Source organism: Aplysia californica, unplaced genomic scaffold (assembly GCF_000002075.1).
Source record: "Aplysia californica isolate F4 #8 unplaced genomic scaffold, AplCal3.0 scaffold00015, whole genome shotgun sequence".
In the NCBI taxonomy this organism is placed as follows: Eukaryota; Metazoa; Mollusca; class Gastropoda; order Aplysiida; family Aplysiidae; genus Aplysia; species Aplysia californica.
In genome coordinates, this window is record NW_004797285.1 from 1,653,232 (window position 1) to 1,667,006 (window position 13,775).

The 13,775-nt window shown below is 37.8% G+C and overlaps 1 protein-coding gene across 1 annotated transcript in view; it reads left to right on the forward strand.

Annotated features, from left to right (window-relative positions):
* LOC101853663 (mucin-5AC) overlaps nucleotides 1–13,775 on the forward strand; it is a 69,361-nt gene that overhangs the window by 52,938 nt on the left and 2,648 nt on the right. Inside the window, exons 24-35 of the mRNA XM_013085355.2 lie at nucleotides 103–331; nucleotides 1,372–1,618; nucleotides 1,995–2,136; nucleotides 3,746–3,974; nucleotides 4,253–4,733; nucleotides 7,075–7,275; nucleotides 8,515–8,641; nucleotides 9,060–9,314; nucleotides 10,363–10,604; nucleotides 11,071–11,234; nucleotides 12,141–12,294; nucleotides 13,673–13,765. Coding sequence (XP_012940809.2) covers nucleotides 103–331; nucleotides 1,372–1,618; nucleotides 1,995–2,136; nucleotides 3,746–3,974; nucleotides 4,253–4,733; nucleotides 7,075–7,275; nucleotides 8,515–8,641; nucleotides 9,060–9,314; nucleotides 10,363–10,604; nucleotides 11,071–11,234; nucleotides 12,141–12,294; nucleotides 13,673–13,765 — 2,564 coding nt within the window. The remainder of the gene's footprint in view (nucleotides 1–102; nucleotides 332–1,371; nucleotides 1,619–1,994; nucleotides 2,137–3,745; nucleotides 3,975–4,252; nucleotides 4,734–7,074; nucleotides 7,276–8,514; nucleotides 8,642–9,059; nucleotides 9,315–10,362; nucleotides 10,605–11,070; nucleotides 11,235–12,140; nucleotides 12,295–13,672; nucleotides 13,766–13,775) is intronic.

The following is a 13,775-nucleotide window of genomic DNA, read 5'->3' on the forward strand; positions in this document are numbered from 1 at the left end:
GTGTGTGTGTGTGTGTGTGTGTGTGTGTGTGTGTGTGTGTTTTGTTTTGTATGAATGAAAGTAGTGTGCTGATATAACATTAAATATGATAATGTTTTGCAGTGACAATGACAAAAACCCATGGCATCAAGTAGATTTCCAGACAGCACAGAACTTGTCAGGTATCTTGACTCAAGGAAGTCCATCTTCAGAGAAGTGGGTGTACACCTTCACAGTGAGCACCAGCAATGATGGAATCAACTTTGAAACCATCAAGGATGATCAAGGGCAGGAGGTTACCTATTATGGCAACGCTGACAGGAATACTGTGGCCAGAAACTACTTCCCCAGAGTAAGTGTTGCTAAGTTGTGGAGAAAGTGAGAGGGTTGAGAATATTTTGTGTCCAGTAGTTTTTTATGTTTGTATTTGTTTTCAGAAAGACTATTTAGTTATTGTCGATGCTGTGCTGGAACCTTGTTTACTTGCATTTCAAAATTTTACAGGTGAAACAAAAAAACTGTTTAACGTTGTTAATGTTAACACTTAAAAATTTTGTCAATGTATTGTTATGGGTCTTAGACAAAATCTTGCAATGAAGTATGTGTTTTACCTGAGCACATTATTACACAATCTGATTTAGCAACAAAAATTTTTTGTGTAGGGAGCTTCTCTGTTTTAAGCCCTGCCCCTTTGAAGCTTGTAAGATGTTAATGAGGTTAGAACAGATCAGACATAGCTTTTTCCCTGGACTAACCTGGCTACCTTTGGGTTGTCTTTAAATGCACACGTTTAACACGCTCTGGGTCATTTTATGATGTCCTGATGGCCTGCTAGTGAGGTATTATTTGTTTAGCGTGAGTGAAAATTTCTTTGTCCCTCTACATATCAAGTGAAATCGATTTTAAAAAGTGACCTTGTCTAAGAAAATAGGAAGTTTCACTGACCCGCCTCTGATGAAGCCTCACTATATTGGGTTAAAGAGGTTTAACGGAGCACTTGTTGCTTTGTGCAGGATGGCGAGGTTCATGCAAAACTTAAAAGTGCGTTTTTGAGCATTTGTATTTTGAATCTGAAATTAATATTTATACACATTGTGTATCAAGGTATCAGAAATATTTTGGTGAAAAAAACAAACAATTTTCGCCAAAAAGCTCCCAACATTTAGAAGGAAGTATATCCTGAGATTTCTCTTAAAGTGCTGCAGAATGTATGTGACCAACTCCATTGACACTACGCTACAAGAAAAGCTTAATGGGCCAACAGAAGAACTAAGCAGAATGGCATCGTGTATGATAGATGCCATACTTCAAGGATGATAAGATTAAGATGAAGATGTTGCAGAGGGAGGATTGACAATGTGGTATTTGACCATTGAATGAATGTGTCTGCAGGTGACTGTAGCCCGCTACGTGCGAGTGAATCCAAAGACATGGGCTGCAGGCGGACCTGCCTTGAGGGTGAATTACATCGGTTGCTTTTTCTCGGACTTCTCCACACCGAGGCCGACAGTGCCATTTGTTCAACCACCAACTGGTCCCACAGGCATCCCAACAGTGTCACCAACCTGGCCGTCCTCCTGGTCATCGATACCCACCTCCCCTACAGTGGCTCCCCCTACACCGTTTACACTGGTGCCTAGTAAGTGGAATGATTTCGTATTGTGATAGTGAAAATTATCTTATGTACAATGGGTTCAGTTATGCAACATCCGTGATACACTGCTGTAAGAAAATAGAGGGGCTCAGGGTATGTTGACCACAAGATAGCAAAAGCATTAAAGAAATTGCTGGTACTACATTTTGATAGGAGGGGCTCCTAGACTGAAAGTATTGTTTTCTAATGTGTGTGTGGATTGGGCATTTGTTTCATGTCTGTTGCTGCATTCTGAGAAACATGAGCTGATATATAAACTGCAAAAGTAAGTGCTGTTTGTCAGTGTGAACGAAAGTGAGTGAAAATGGCTGAAGAGAATCTAAGAAATCACGGTGAAGTAACAGCATGTGTCCTTTTCCAGATGTTATTTGCAACGTGCCCATGAACGTGGATGTGGTTAGCTTGATGCCAAATAGGCTGCTGACAGCATCTAGCGATCAAGGCACAGGAACTCTGCCCAGTGATGGACGTATGCAAAATCCAGTCTACTCTTGGCAACCAGAGTGAGTCTCTTTTCTTCAGTACTAGTTGTTTCCATCTCATTAGTTGCCTTTGTATGAGAAAGAAGTAAGTAGAATAATGAAAAAGTATGCAGTCTTTAAGTTTAATTTGTAAATTTCTAAAGCTTTGTTTGAAGGCTACATTTCAGGAACAACCAGTCAATATGTTTGTTATGAAAACTTTTCTTTGTTTATGTGTGTGTGTGTGTGTGTGTGTGTGTGTGTGTGTGTGTGTGTGTGTGTGTGTGTGTGTCTGTGTGTGTGTGTGTCTGTGTGCCTGTGTGTCACCAAGGCAAAAATTATAGGTGATCATTTTGTTGATTAAAGTTGGCAATACTGGATCATGCATCACAACGTTTATATAAATAACAATGCAATTTATTCTTGCTCTCTACGAAAGTATAAAGTTATCGGAAAATTTGTAAAATCATGAATGAAAACGAAGTAAATCATAATAAAATCATATCAAAACAAAGCACAAAAAATCACAGTTTTAAATCAAATAATGATCACGATTACATCTGACTTTTAAATGCCTTTATGAATAGCTCTTATTGATTGGATTAATATGAATGAATATGACTGTGGACAATAGGGCACGATAGAAAACAGTAAATAATATGACCAATTAGAAAAGCCATTAATCATTAATGAGATTCGAACAGAGTGGTTTACAGGCAGTGTAGTGATAGAATAAAAACAAATCATGGTAAATGAAAACAAATTTTTAACTTGTATGAAAAAGAAAAAATGAGGAGTGAAAACAACTTTTGAACTTAAATGGAAAAAAAGAATGAATAATTAAAAACTGCTGTCAAGCAGTTGACCAGTATTAGGTTATGACTATGATAGGTGAAAACAAGTTTTGAAAATAAATGTTTTAAAGTATGTTATAAAAAAGACCTAAACAATCAGCATATGACTAGATCAGAATATTGAAAATATATTGGCACCCACAATATAGAAAAAGACTGGCTTACTGTTAGTTCCTTATGTTCAGACTCTGCTGAGGTTTGGTTATCATTGATGTGAGTGTGTTTGCCATGGCCATGGCAAAATGGAGACAATGGTCAAGCTGAGCAGTGTCTGACTGAAGCTTTGATGAGATTTCAGACAAGTCTGACAGGGTGTTTTCATAGAAAATAAAAATCAATAATTCCCCCCATTCAGGAGTCCCATACTTCGCGGCATTCAGATTTTGAATGAACTTTGGTGACCCCTAAAACCAGTGCTCACACGTGCCGTATCTTGCGATTAAGTTGTGATGTGAACGCACAGGTTCACTGACCGGTCACGGTGGCGAACCCGACAAGATGGTTGTTTAACTTTCTTTTCTTTTTTTCCCCTCAAGTGACAGCACAGGATATATATTGATTTGTTTTCATGGTGTCAGATTTTTTTAAAACAAAAAAGGGCACTGCAAAAATTGCCGCAGTTGACCCTTTGATTTTAAGGGCATTACGGCAGATTGCAAAGACACCAAGGCAAATTGCCGCCGTGCTGCGGTCTGTTTCAAGACCTGTGTGTGTGTGAGTGAGTGTGTGTGTGTGTGTATTTTGTATTGATGAAAGTGGTGTGCTAATACAGCAATGATTATGGAAATCTTTTGCAGTGACAACGACAAAGACCCATGGCATCAAGTAGATTTCCAGACAGCACAGAACTTGTCAGGTATCTTGACTCAAGGAAGCCCGTCTTCAGAGAAGTGGGTGTACACCTTCATAGTGAGCACCAGCAATGATGGAATCAACTTTGAAACCATCAAGGATGATCAAGGGCAGGAGGTTACCTATTATGGCAACACTGACAGGAATACCGTGGCCAGAAACTACTTCCCCAGAGTGAGTGTTGCTAAGTTTTTGTAGAAATTGAGAGTTTTGAGAATATTGTGGGTCTAGAGGTGTCTATGTTTGTATTTGTTACTGATGAAGTGGAGTCATGCTGAGTTTTTCAGGAGTTGTAAAAGTTTGATTAGATGTAAAAAGTAGGTGTGGAAATACAGATATGAAAGGTGAAGCTTTTGACTATCAGAAGGAAGTATGCGTTATGATTTTTTGTAGGTCATGCGGAAAATGCACTGAAAATGTGATATTTGACTATTGAATGAAAATGTCTGCAGGTGACTGTAGCCCGCTACGTGCGAGTGAATCCAAAGACGTGGGCTGCTGGCGGACCTGCCTTGAGGGTGAATTACATCGGTTGCTTTTTCTCGGACTTCTCCACACCGAGGCCGACAGTTCCATTTGTTCAACCACCAACTGGTCCCACAGGCATCCCAACGGTGTCGTCAACCTGGCCGTCCTCTTGGTCATCAGTACCTTCAGTTGTGTGTGTGTCGAGGTGGTCCTCTTGGATAAATAACGTCTCCCCCATTGGCAGCTCTGGTGATTTTGAGAAGATGTCTAAAGATGAGTTGACGAGATTCTGCCCAGGTGGAAACATCACAGACATTCAGTGTGTTGATTCTGATACAAATGATGACTCTGTCTCTTTGGCAGAGGCGACTTGCACAGTGGAAAGGGGACTGCGTTGCATTAATAACCCCATTACTGGTGTTCCATGTAGAGACTACAAGATCCGATATCTTTGCAACTGTTCAGGTACATCGTTTTTATATTTGTAAACAAGTAGTTTGTGTGGTGTCATGGGAAGACCTGCTTTTTTCTTTTCGAATTGAGATTTTAGTGAAACCAGAAAAATCACTTATTTTTATAAATTTTGATATGCGTTTTATTTCATAGAACATAATTTTTACATTGATATTTCATCATTTTGTTATGGAACGTTGCAACTGAAAAATGATTTTACATTCTAGTGGCTGAATAAAAAAAATTTGCCTTTGTCTTCCATAATTGATGCTTTTTGTAACCTAGTACACCAAGCAGTTGTCCACAGCAAACAGGGAAGTGTCGTACATCACTAGAAAGGCCATCTTATACCCTTGATTGATAACCAGCAGTCCTGGAAGATATTTTCACTAAAAAAATTACAGCGCAATAGTAGGCCTATTTATGATTATAGATGTGTCAAAGTCTTCAATAGCAACAGATAATTCAAAACGGTGCCAATATTTTACCCAAAATAACATTTGTGTTGCGTTTTATCTGTTTGAAAAGCAAAATTTCTACGGTTACTTTATATTTTTTTGTTCTGAATGTAAACTAGTGGAATCAATTATAAAGTGTAAAGAAGTCATGTGGACTTTTTTGTCACTTTCACTTGCTCCCCACCAGGGCAGTGCTACTGATTGAAGTTGTCTTTAGGCCTTTCCCAAAGAGGGGATATTAGCATGTTCTCATGCACAATAGAATTGTAAATAGGCTGATTTACCAATATCATGCTCATACTGTGCCGGAACGACATGTGGAAACTGCTGCTTTTTCTTTTCTCATCTTTACTATCGTCATTTGCCTTTACTTCTTTTGTATGTTTGTCACTCTCCATTGAACTGCTGTTTCTGGGATACCTTGATAGTTGAAGCAGACTTTGTGCTTTTGAGGCTAGAGAGGTGAATAGAGTAAGCCTGGTTCCTCATTTGGACTTTTCTGTTTACGTCCACCCCTTGGCGCTCATAACAGTATGATGTAGCGAGCACTGTAAAATCTTGCTAAGACAAACATGTCCTGTTACTTTTTTCCCAGTTTAACACCCAGTTATATTGAAGATATTGAAACAAAGTTAGTTGTTGCTTTGGACCAATCAAGATATTGACCACAAAAAGGTGCAAAATTCTTTTCCTCCAATTTCTTTTTTAGGAGGAGATGTGGCCACATGTTTGAATGAAATAAAAATTGTCTTATTTGGGAGAATTGCTGCTTGATAGCTGGCTCAGTTGAGAAAAGTTTTTGTCAGGCGCATTCTATTTTCACTTCCTATTAATCTACTTTCTATCTTTCACTAGACTACAAAAAGTTTTCATTGTTATGTTTTTAAGTTCACATGATTCAAATCAGCGAGTCAAATTTTCCCCGTTGTATCCCTTGAATGCTTGCTGTGAGCAGATAATGGTTTATTGTCCGATTGCTTTGACACTGCAGTGTACTGTGCTACACTAAAAGGGAGCTAATCGCTTTAATAAAACAAAACAAATTTCAATGACGACTTTTGCAACTTGCAAGGAAAAAGTTGTCGTTCATAATGACTTACAACCTTGGAGGATAGAGGTGCCATTTAGAATTACTCCTGTGACATTAGTCTCATCAGCTGGCTTACTTTTATAAATGAGTAATTTTCGTCTGTTCGAGGTAACAAAAATAAAGTTCACTAATAATAATTTGCCAATGCACACATAATGTTGCATGGCACACCAGTAGGCCAGCAACTAAACAAAAATATTTTAAAAAGAAATCTTGATCCAGTATTTATAAAGCTTCTTTCTTTGGGCCCTGTATAAACACCACCCTTTGGGTGCATACAAAGGATCACTGCAATATATGATTTACTGTGACCTAACTTACCATTAATGCTCATTTGGGGTCAGCGACAGCCCCCACATTTCATAGATTTTTCCTCCAAAGACCGTTGTTCAGACATCTCGAAAGGTACACGCAGGTCTGTTGGACCATTTTTCATAGGTGTAGTATAGATGAAAATAGGTTAATTTTGTATTGTTTTGGATGCATGCTGTAAATCACCTATTTTTAAAAACTCACTTTAAGCTAACATTGAAGAAAGTGTGTTGGAATCATATTTTGCAATAGCCCTCTTTAGACAGGCTTTTTAGATGTACAAACAAAAAGAACTGAACAAGAGTTTTCTTAAAATCTTGTTCAATTGATTTGCCTTATACACAAACATCTGCTTAGGAGCATTTACCTCTATATTTCTGGACATAAATAAATGCCTTATATCACAATTAAAGTTGTACTTTATTTATAATTCATTCAACTGTATACAATGATGTTTGTGACCTTAGATTTATATCAGTTAATATATTTTCAGATGCGTTCACACCAACACCCAGTGTTCAACAATTTGGATCTCCAACTCCCTCACCTAGTGCTGGACAGTTTGGGTCCCCAACTCCCTCACCTAGTGCTGGACAGTTTGGATCCCCAACTCCCTCACCTAGTGCTGGACAGTTTGGATCCCCAACTCCCTCTCCTAGTGCTGGACAGTTTGGATCCCCAACTCCCTCTAGCGGTGAGTATTGTATTTTGCTAAGGAAGTATTGTATATTGGGTAATGCAGTTAGATACAGTATAATCCCCTTACATTGTATTATGGACAGCCGATGTATTGACATTTTGACATATCAACATATTTTCCAATTATGAAATTTTCCTTCTTTATCTTCACTATACAATTTCTCTTATGCCAACTTTTTTTTCGGCCCACTCTGCTTTATTGACATGCCTCCTGGGTATCTGACGAAGCCCACAAACATAATAAATGGGGAGATAAAGCCACGTCAACGCAATAGTTCTTTAGTAAGTCCGCATACCTGCCAAGTTTCCTATATCGACACACCAGACTTAAGTAGGTCATGTAGGGCCTACACAGTATGTGTAGTCTCCAACACAATGCAGTGCCTCACAGACGTGAGCGTCTCGCGCGCTGGGAATCACATCCCTACCCCCACTTCCGATCGCTCACTCCCTTCCCCATCCCATTCTAAATCTGTCGCTGGCAAGTGCCACGATCAGTGCATAGTTAGTTAGTGCCTCGCATTTCCATTTTCCCCAGCAAACGGCCATAAACAGGCCTTACAAGGATGCTACAACAAAGTTTGCGCTGGTGTGTAGTGTGCGCCTCGCATTGCTCGGTCTTCGGTACCATAACTCTAACCCCCCTCCCCTCTGCTTCTTGTTAGTTTCGCTGTGTAGTTGTGTGAATCAAGGGAAGCAGCCAGCTTATTAAAAAAAGTAGTGTTGTCTTTTTACCGCTGACCTTTCCTTGTTTTTTCCTCTTTGAATTTATATTTATCGACATTTTTATATATCTTTACTTCAAATCCACTTTTCAAAGCATATCGATATAAGCGGATTATACTGTAATTTATAGATTTTGAGGTGCCTTCTTTGTGGTACATTGATGATTGTTGATGCCCTCATTATTAAAACAGTTCCATTCCTTCTAGCTCTCCTTTATTTATTGTCATTGTGTTGGGACTTTTTTTTGCATCTTAAGTGCTTTTCACAAGGACTTAACATTGGGCCCTTGACGGGATTCAAACCTCAACCTTATGGTTGATAGCCTGAGAACCTAACCTCTAGGTCACCTATGTCACATTTGATACTATGCTTGAAATGATGGATACTATACTTGAGAAGACGTGATTAGTTCATTTGACTTATTATGTATGCAGCTCTGGCAAATATTTGTTGCATGAAACCTTTTTGCCTATACAATCTTATCAGGTCAGTCTTTGACACATTTCAGGTCCTGCATGTCGGTACTGGTCTCCTTGGGTCAGCAATAGTGTTCCTGATCCTAGTGCTGGAGAGCTTGATATGTTTTTCCAGAATCCAAACGTGCCAGGGGCTTGCTCTGAGAAAGAAGTTATTGGGTATGTTAGCTCTTGTGGTAAAAGAAAGCTGAAATTTGCTTGTACCATTTACAAATATGCTTTGTGATTCATTGTTTTGACTGTATTCCTGTTCATGGATACCACAAATTGCTGTTCCCTGTCATTTGTTTTTGTCTTCTTTTTTCTTCAACTCTTCTTTTTCAAGTGTTGTGTTTGTAAACTATGTAACAATAAAAAATCTGTAGCTAATGTCATTGCGTTTGTTTTTTATTTCTTTTTGTTTTTACATAAGGAACAGAAAATATTTTTTAACATCCCTGTATATTTTGTTTTGGGCTCTATCCAAATCTAAATCTTCACATACCAACTTTCAATGTGTCTACTGTTTTATGCCAAAAAGTATGTATATTGTATTTATCTGTCATTGATACATTGTCTTCTCTTTTTTTACTTGTAGAATTGAGTGCCGAGAAAGAGTAAGCCGAAGGAGCCATGATCCCAATGATGATTTGGTAGAGTGCTCCTTGCAAGGTGCATTTGTGATGTGCACAAACATTCCTGGACACATCTGTCCTGACTATGAAGTGAGAGTTTTGTGCGATGTTTGCTTGAGCCCCTCATCATCTACATCTCTTCCTCCACCCAGTGGTAGTCCTGGTTCCACAAAACCACCGCTTCCTTGCTCAGAGGGCTGGAGTGTGCCTATTAGCAGGTTTAGTTTGAATTTCTACTATGTTCGCTTCTTGTGCTGTTTGTGCAATTTATGTTCAAATTATGAAAGTTCTCTAAATGAAAGGAAGACAAGACAAGGGGGATATAATGTTGACATTGATATTTCTTTTTGTTTTTTGTTTAGGTAATATGAACAGCATTTTGCTAACATATATTGTGTGTTACCCATTTGTTAAGACCGTAACACTTTAGTGACCAGCTGTCCTGTGGCTTACACATACACCCATCCCTCATAATGGCATGATATTAGTTCTATTGTACAGGCACCTCACAAATAACTCAAGAATGTGTTTATGTCTTTTAAGCAAAAGTTTGGAGAAGGTGGATTAGATACAGAAAAAGTCTGATAGTTTTTAAAAAATGCTTTCTTCATAGTCAGCATTCTCATTGTTGGTCCTGAAGGGAGTGCCACTGGGAAGTGAGAATCCTGATTGGCTGTTACTTAGGTGTTATTGGTAAATGTGTGGAAAATCTGACTGAGAAAATTAGAAAAATTAGCTGAATTTTGTTTTGTCATTTAGTTTTGCTTCTAAATTGAGCTAGGTTGATCCTAAGATCTTTGGTTTAAAATTTTAATGGTGCTCTTTTAAAAAGACGCCCCACTGAAATGCAGTGACCTTGAATCAAACCCTTTCAGTGACATTTCTGTAGCTAAATTGTAAAGAGGAGTCAAGAGTTCTGTCTCTTAGCACTTACCCTTTGAATATAATGGGCATCTATTTCCATTTCAAAATAGGCTTCACAGGAGGCTATTTTCCTCTTTCAAGTGCTATCTGAGCTAGACGTAGGAATATGCTGAGACATTATGCTGACAAACTGACAATGACACTTTTTTGCAATGAAAAGGAGCCATGTTTCGTTGAGTAAGACATAATGCACAACTCCGACAAACCAGTTTTGATTTAGTAACAATTATGACTTCTTCCTGAACTGAACTTCTATAATAAACCTTCTCAGCTGAAAGGAGTTTATGTTTCTTGTGACATGCACTCTACCTTTTAAAGTCAAAGATGTCTCTCTGTTTTCAGGGACCACGATCCCTCTGATGGAATCTTTGAGGTCATGAAACCAGAAGAATTGGGAAACTTCTGCATCAATGGGCATGTAGATGACATAGTTTGCGTGACTGCTGATGGAACAAATCGAGAATGGTATTCCCTTGACCTGATCACTACATGTGATGTTGCCTATGGTTTCATATGTGATGCAGACAGTAACATGGGCAAAGTCTGTGTGGAAATGCAAGTCAAGTATCATTGTGCCTGTAACGGTAAATATCTTTGTCACTATTTTAAATGAAATATCAGAGAGATACCTGTCCAGAAGAATAAAGTTAAAAGATACTGAATAGAATTGAAATTAAATTACAATATTGATTAATCATGTTAAAGGCTTAAGAAGTTCTTGTCTGTTTGTTCTTTTCTTTTGTTTCTTCCTTTTTCTATTTTCTGTTTTGTTAAATACGAACAGCGTTTTCAATTCTTGTGTTGGAGATCTTGAAGAGTGCAAGGAAGATTTCTCTTTTAATACCTTGATTGTCGTCTGTTGTCTTTGGATGCCTGCCATGCTCATTTTTGTACCATTACGTTTTCTTTACAGAAAAAAGCAAAAAGTGACATATATTCTTCTTTGTAAAAATGAAACCGACTTCTTTAGAGAATGTCTTGTTTTACTCCTTATTTATCGCATGGGATGTGTCAAGACTAAGAATTTTTTTTTCACAAAATTTATGACAGCTGTGCCCAGTGTGTCAACCACTCCTGTGACTGTTGAACCTGTCAGACCTTGTGTGAAAAGCGAATGGCTACAGTGGGTGAATAGAGACACTCCGGACTCTGGAGATGGGGATCGTGAACTGATGAGTCTTGATGAACTGAACAAAGCTTGCGTTGGTGGGCAGGTGAGTTTCCCTATCCCAGTGGTTACTAAAACTGACATAATCTGATTCAAACAAATAAACTGAGTGGATATCCATCTTTTATGATAACCTAATTTTAAAGCTGACATATAAAAATTGTTCTTTTATCTTTCATATAGAAATGATTCTGTCTTGTACAGAGTTATGGTGAACTGAAGACTAGATTATATAGGAACAGGTTTGACTATTCTTTATTCCAGGGTGCCACTCTGTCTTTTCTCTTTACCACTTATTTTACATAGCTCGCTGTGACAAATTTCTTCCTGTTTGCATGTTTTTTTGTTTAAATGGTTAACTGGACCAACTACATCCACTTTTTAAAAGGAAAATTATACATTTTTCAGTTAACTTTTATTTGATCATTTAAAGACTGAATTGCTTGTTTCAGGTGGTAAGTATTTGAAATAAGACTAGCTGAGACTTGAAATGACATTTTTATCACTCTGTTTAACTCTTAGAAATCAGTTATGAAATCTAGCTTTGTGTCAACATCAGAAAAATGTTTTTCATGTAGCAGTTAAACAAAGTAATTCAGCCTAAAAAAGTATACGTTTCCCCAGAAAGTTTTTCTATTTAAAGGAAATAATTATATTTTTGGCAATTAATAAGGAACCTCTAAATGTAAAATGGGATTACTTTGAACATAGTTTTCTTCTTCTTTCATAAGAAATGACCAGTTCCTTTGTCTTTAGAGAATGTCTCCATGTTTCATGCAAATATGCTTATAATCCTCTCCCAAAAAAAATTTAGTGTGAGAACTTGGTTGTGATATTCATATATATTTTTAAAAAAAACAAGACTTTGTTTTGAATTGTTGCATAAGAACAATATAATCAAAGATAACATGGTCTAACTGATGTTTTCATATTTATTATTATTTTTTTTTAGATAACTGATATCCAGTGCTACACTACAAGTGGGACCCCCTATGACGTTACAGGAGAAGCAGTCACATGCACTCTCCAGGCTGGCCTGATATGTCGCAATTCCAATTTTAGAAATTGTCTAGATTACAGAGTGCGATATCGCTGTGAATGTAACAGTAAGTTATTTTCATATATTTTCTCTTGATTTTATGCTTTTTAGGGCATATGGAGGAAATAAAAAAAAACAAAAAACTTACTACATGATCATTTCAAGAACTATTCACATGTAACACTACCACTAAGCCTGACCTTTTCTTCCTCCGCAATCTAAGTTTGTCGTACATAAATGCCCAATGATTTGCACTAGTGTTATGGGGTAACGCTGCTGTACGAATTAATGGAGAATACAGTGAATATAAGCAGGGTAGGTGAGGAGTGAGGCAGGGATGTGTTATGTCACCAAACCTCTTTAACATGTACAGTGAAACAATCCTTAGAAACATAGAAGAATGTCCAGGTCTCAAAATAAATGGAGAAAAGGTTAATAACATCAGGTATGCAGATGACACAGTTTTGATAGCAGGCTCAGAAAAGGACCTTCAATTGCTTCTAGATACTGTTGTAACAGAAAGCGAACGTAAAGGATTATTGTTGAATGTAAAGAAAACAGAATGCATGGTAATATCCAAAAAAGCTGCAAAGCCTAGTTGTAATCTCATTAGCAAAGGTGAAAAGATCAAACAAGTCCAACAGTTTAAATTTCTAGGATATATGATAACATCTGATGCAAAATATTCCTCAGAAATAAGACGCAGAATTACAAAGGCTAAGGCTAGTTTCAATAAAATGAGCCCAATCCTGAAAAATAGAAACATTTCAATGAACACCTAAATGAAAGTTCTGAAATGCTATGTTTGGTCAACCCTTCAATATGGCTGTGAATGCTGGACAATCACTAAAGACAGTGAAAATAAAATAGAAGCAACAGAAAGGTGGTTTCTTAGGAGACTGCTAAGAGTATCGTGGAAGGAAAAGAAATCAAATGGGGTAGTGCTTGATGAAGCCCACGTGGGACGCTCAATGTTAAAAACAATCAGGAAACGACAAATGCAGTTTTTGGGACACATAAATTGACATAAGGGTCTTGAACATCTAGCTCTCAATGGCAAAATTGAGGGCAAGGGAGGCAGGGGAAGGCTCAGAACGACATACTTAGGGAACCTAAACAAATGGGTAACAGGAAAAGATCAGGGAAACATAGCTTTTTTGAGAGCATCCGAGCGAAGGAATGAATGGAGAACCATGATCGCCGATGTCTGTCGCAGATCTGGCACTGGATGATGATGATGAATGAGATGAAAAGAAATGAAGATATAGCAAACAAAGATGATGCAACAAAATGCTGAAATGGGTTTCTTCCCAACAGTGTTAATTAATAGCTGCAAAACAGGTGTAGAGGGAATTGTATGAACTTTGAATTTATAATTGTTGCACTATTGCAACTCTTAGTCAATTGTTTGCAATGATCTACTGTTTTAAAAAATTTTTTTTTAGATGTTCCAAGTCCATCCCCAAGCATGGGATCCTTTGGATCTCCAACACCCTCGCCTGGTGCTGGACAGTTTGGATCCCCAACTCCCTCACCTAGTGCTGGACA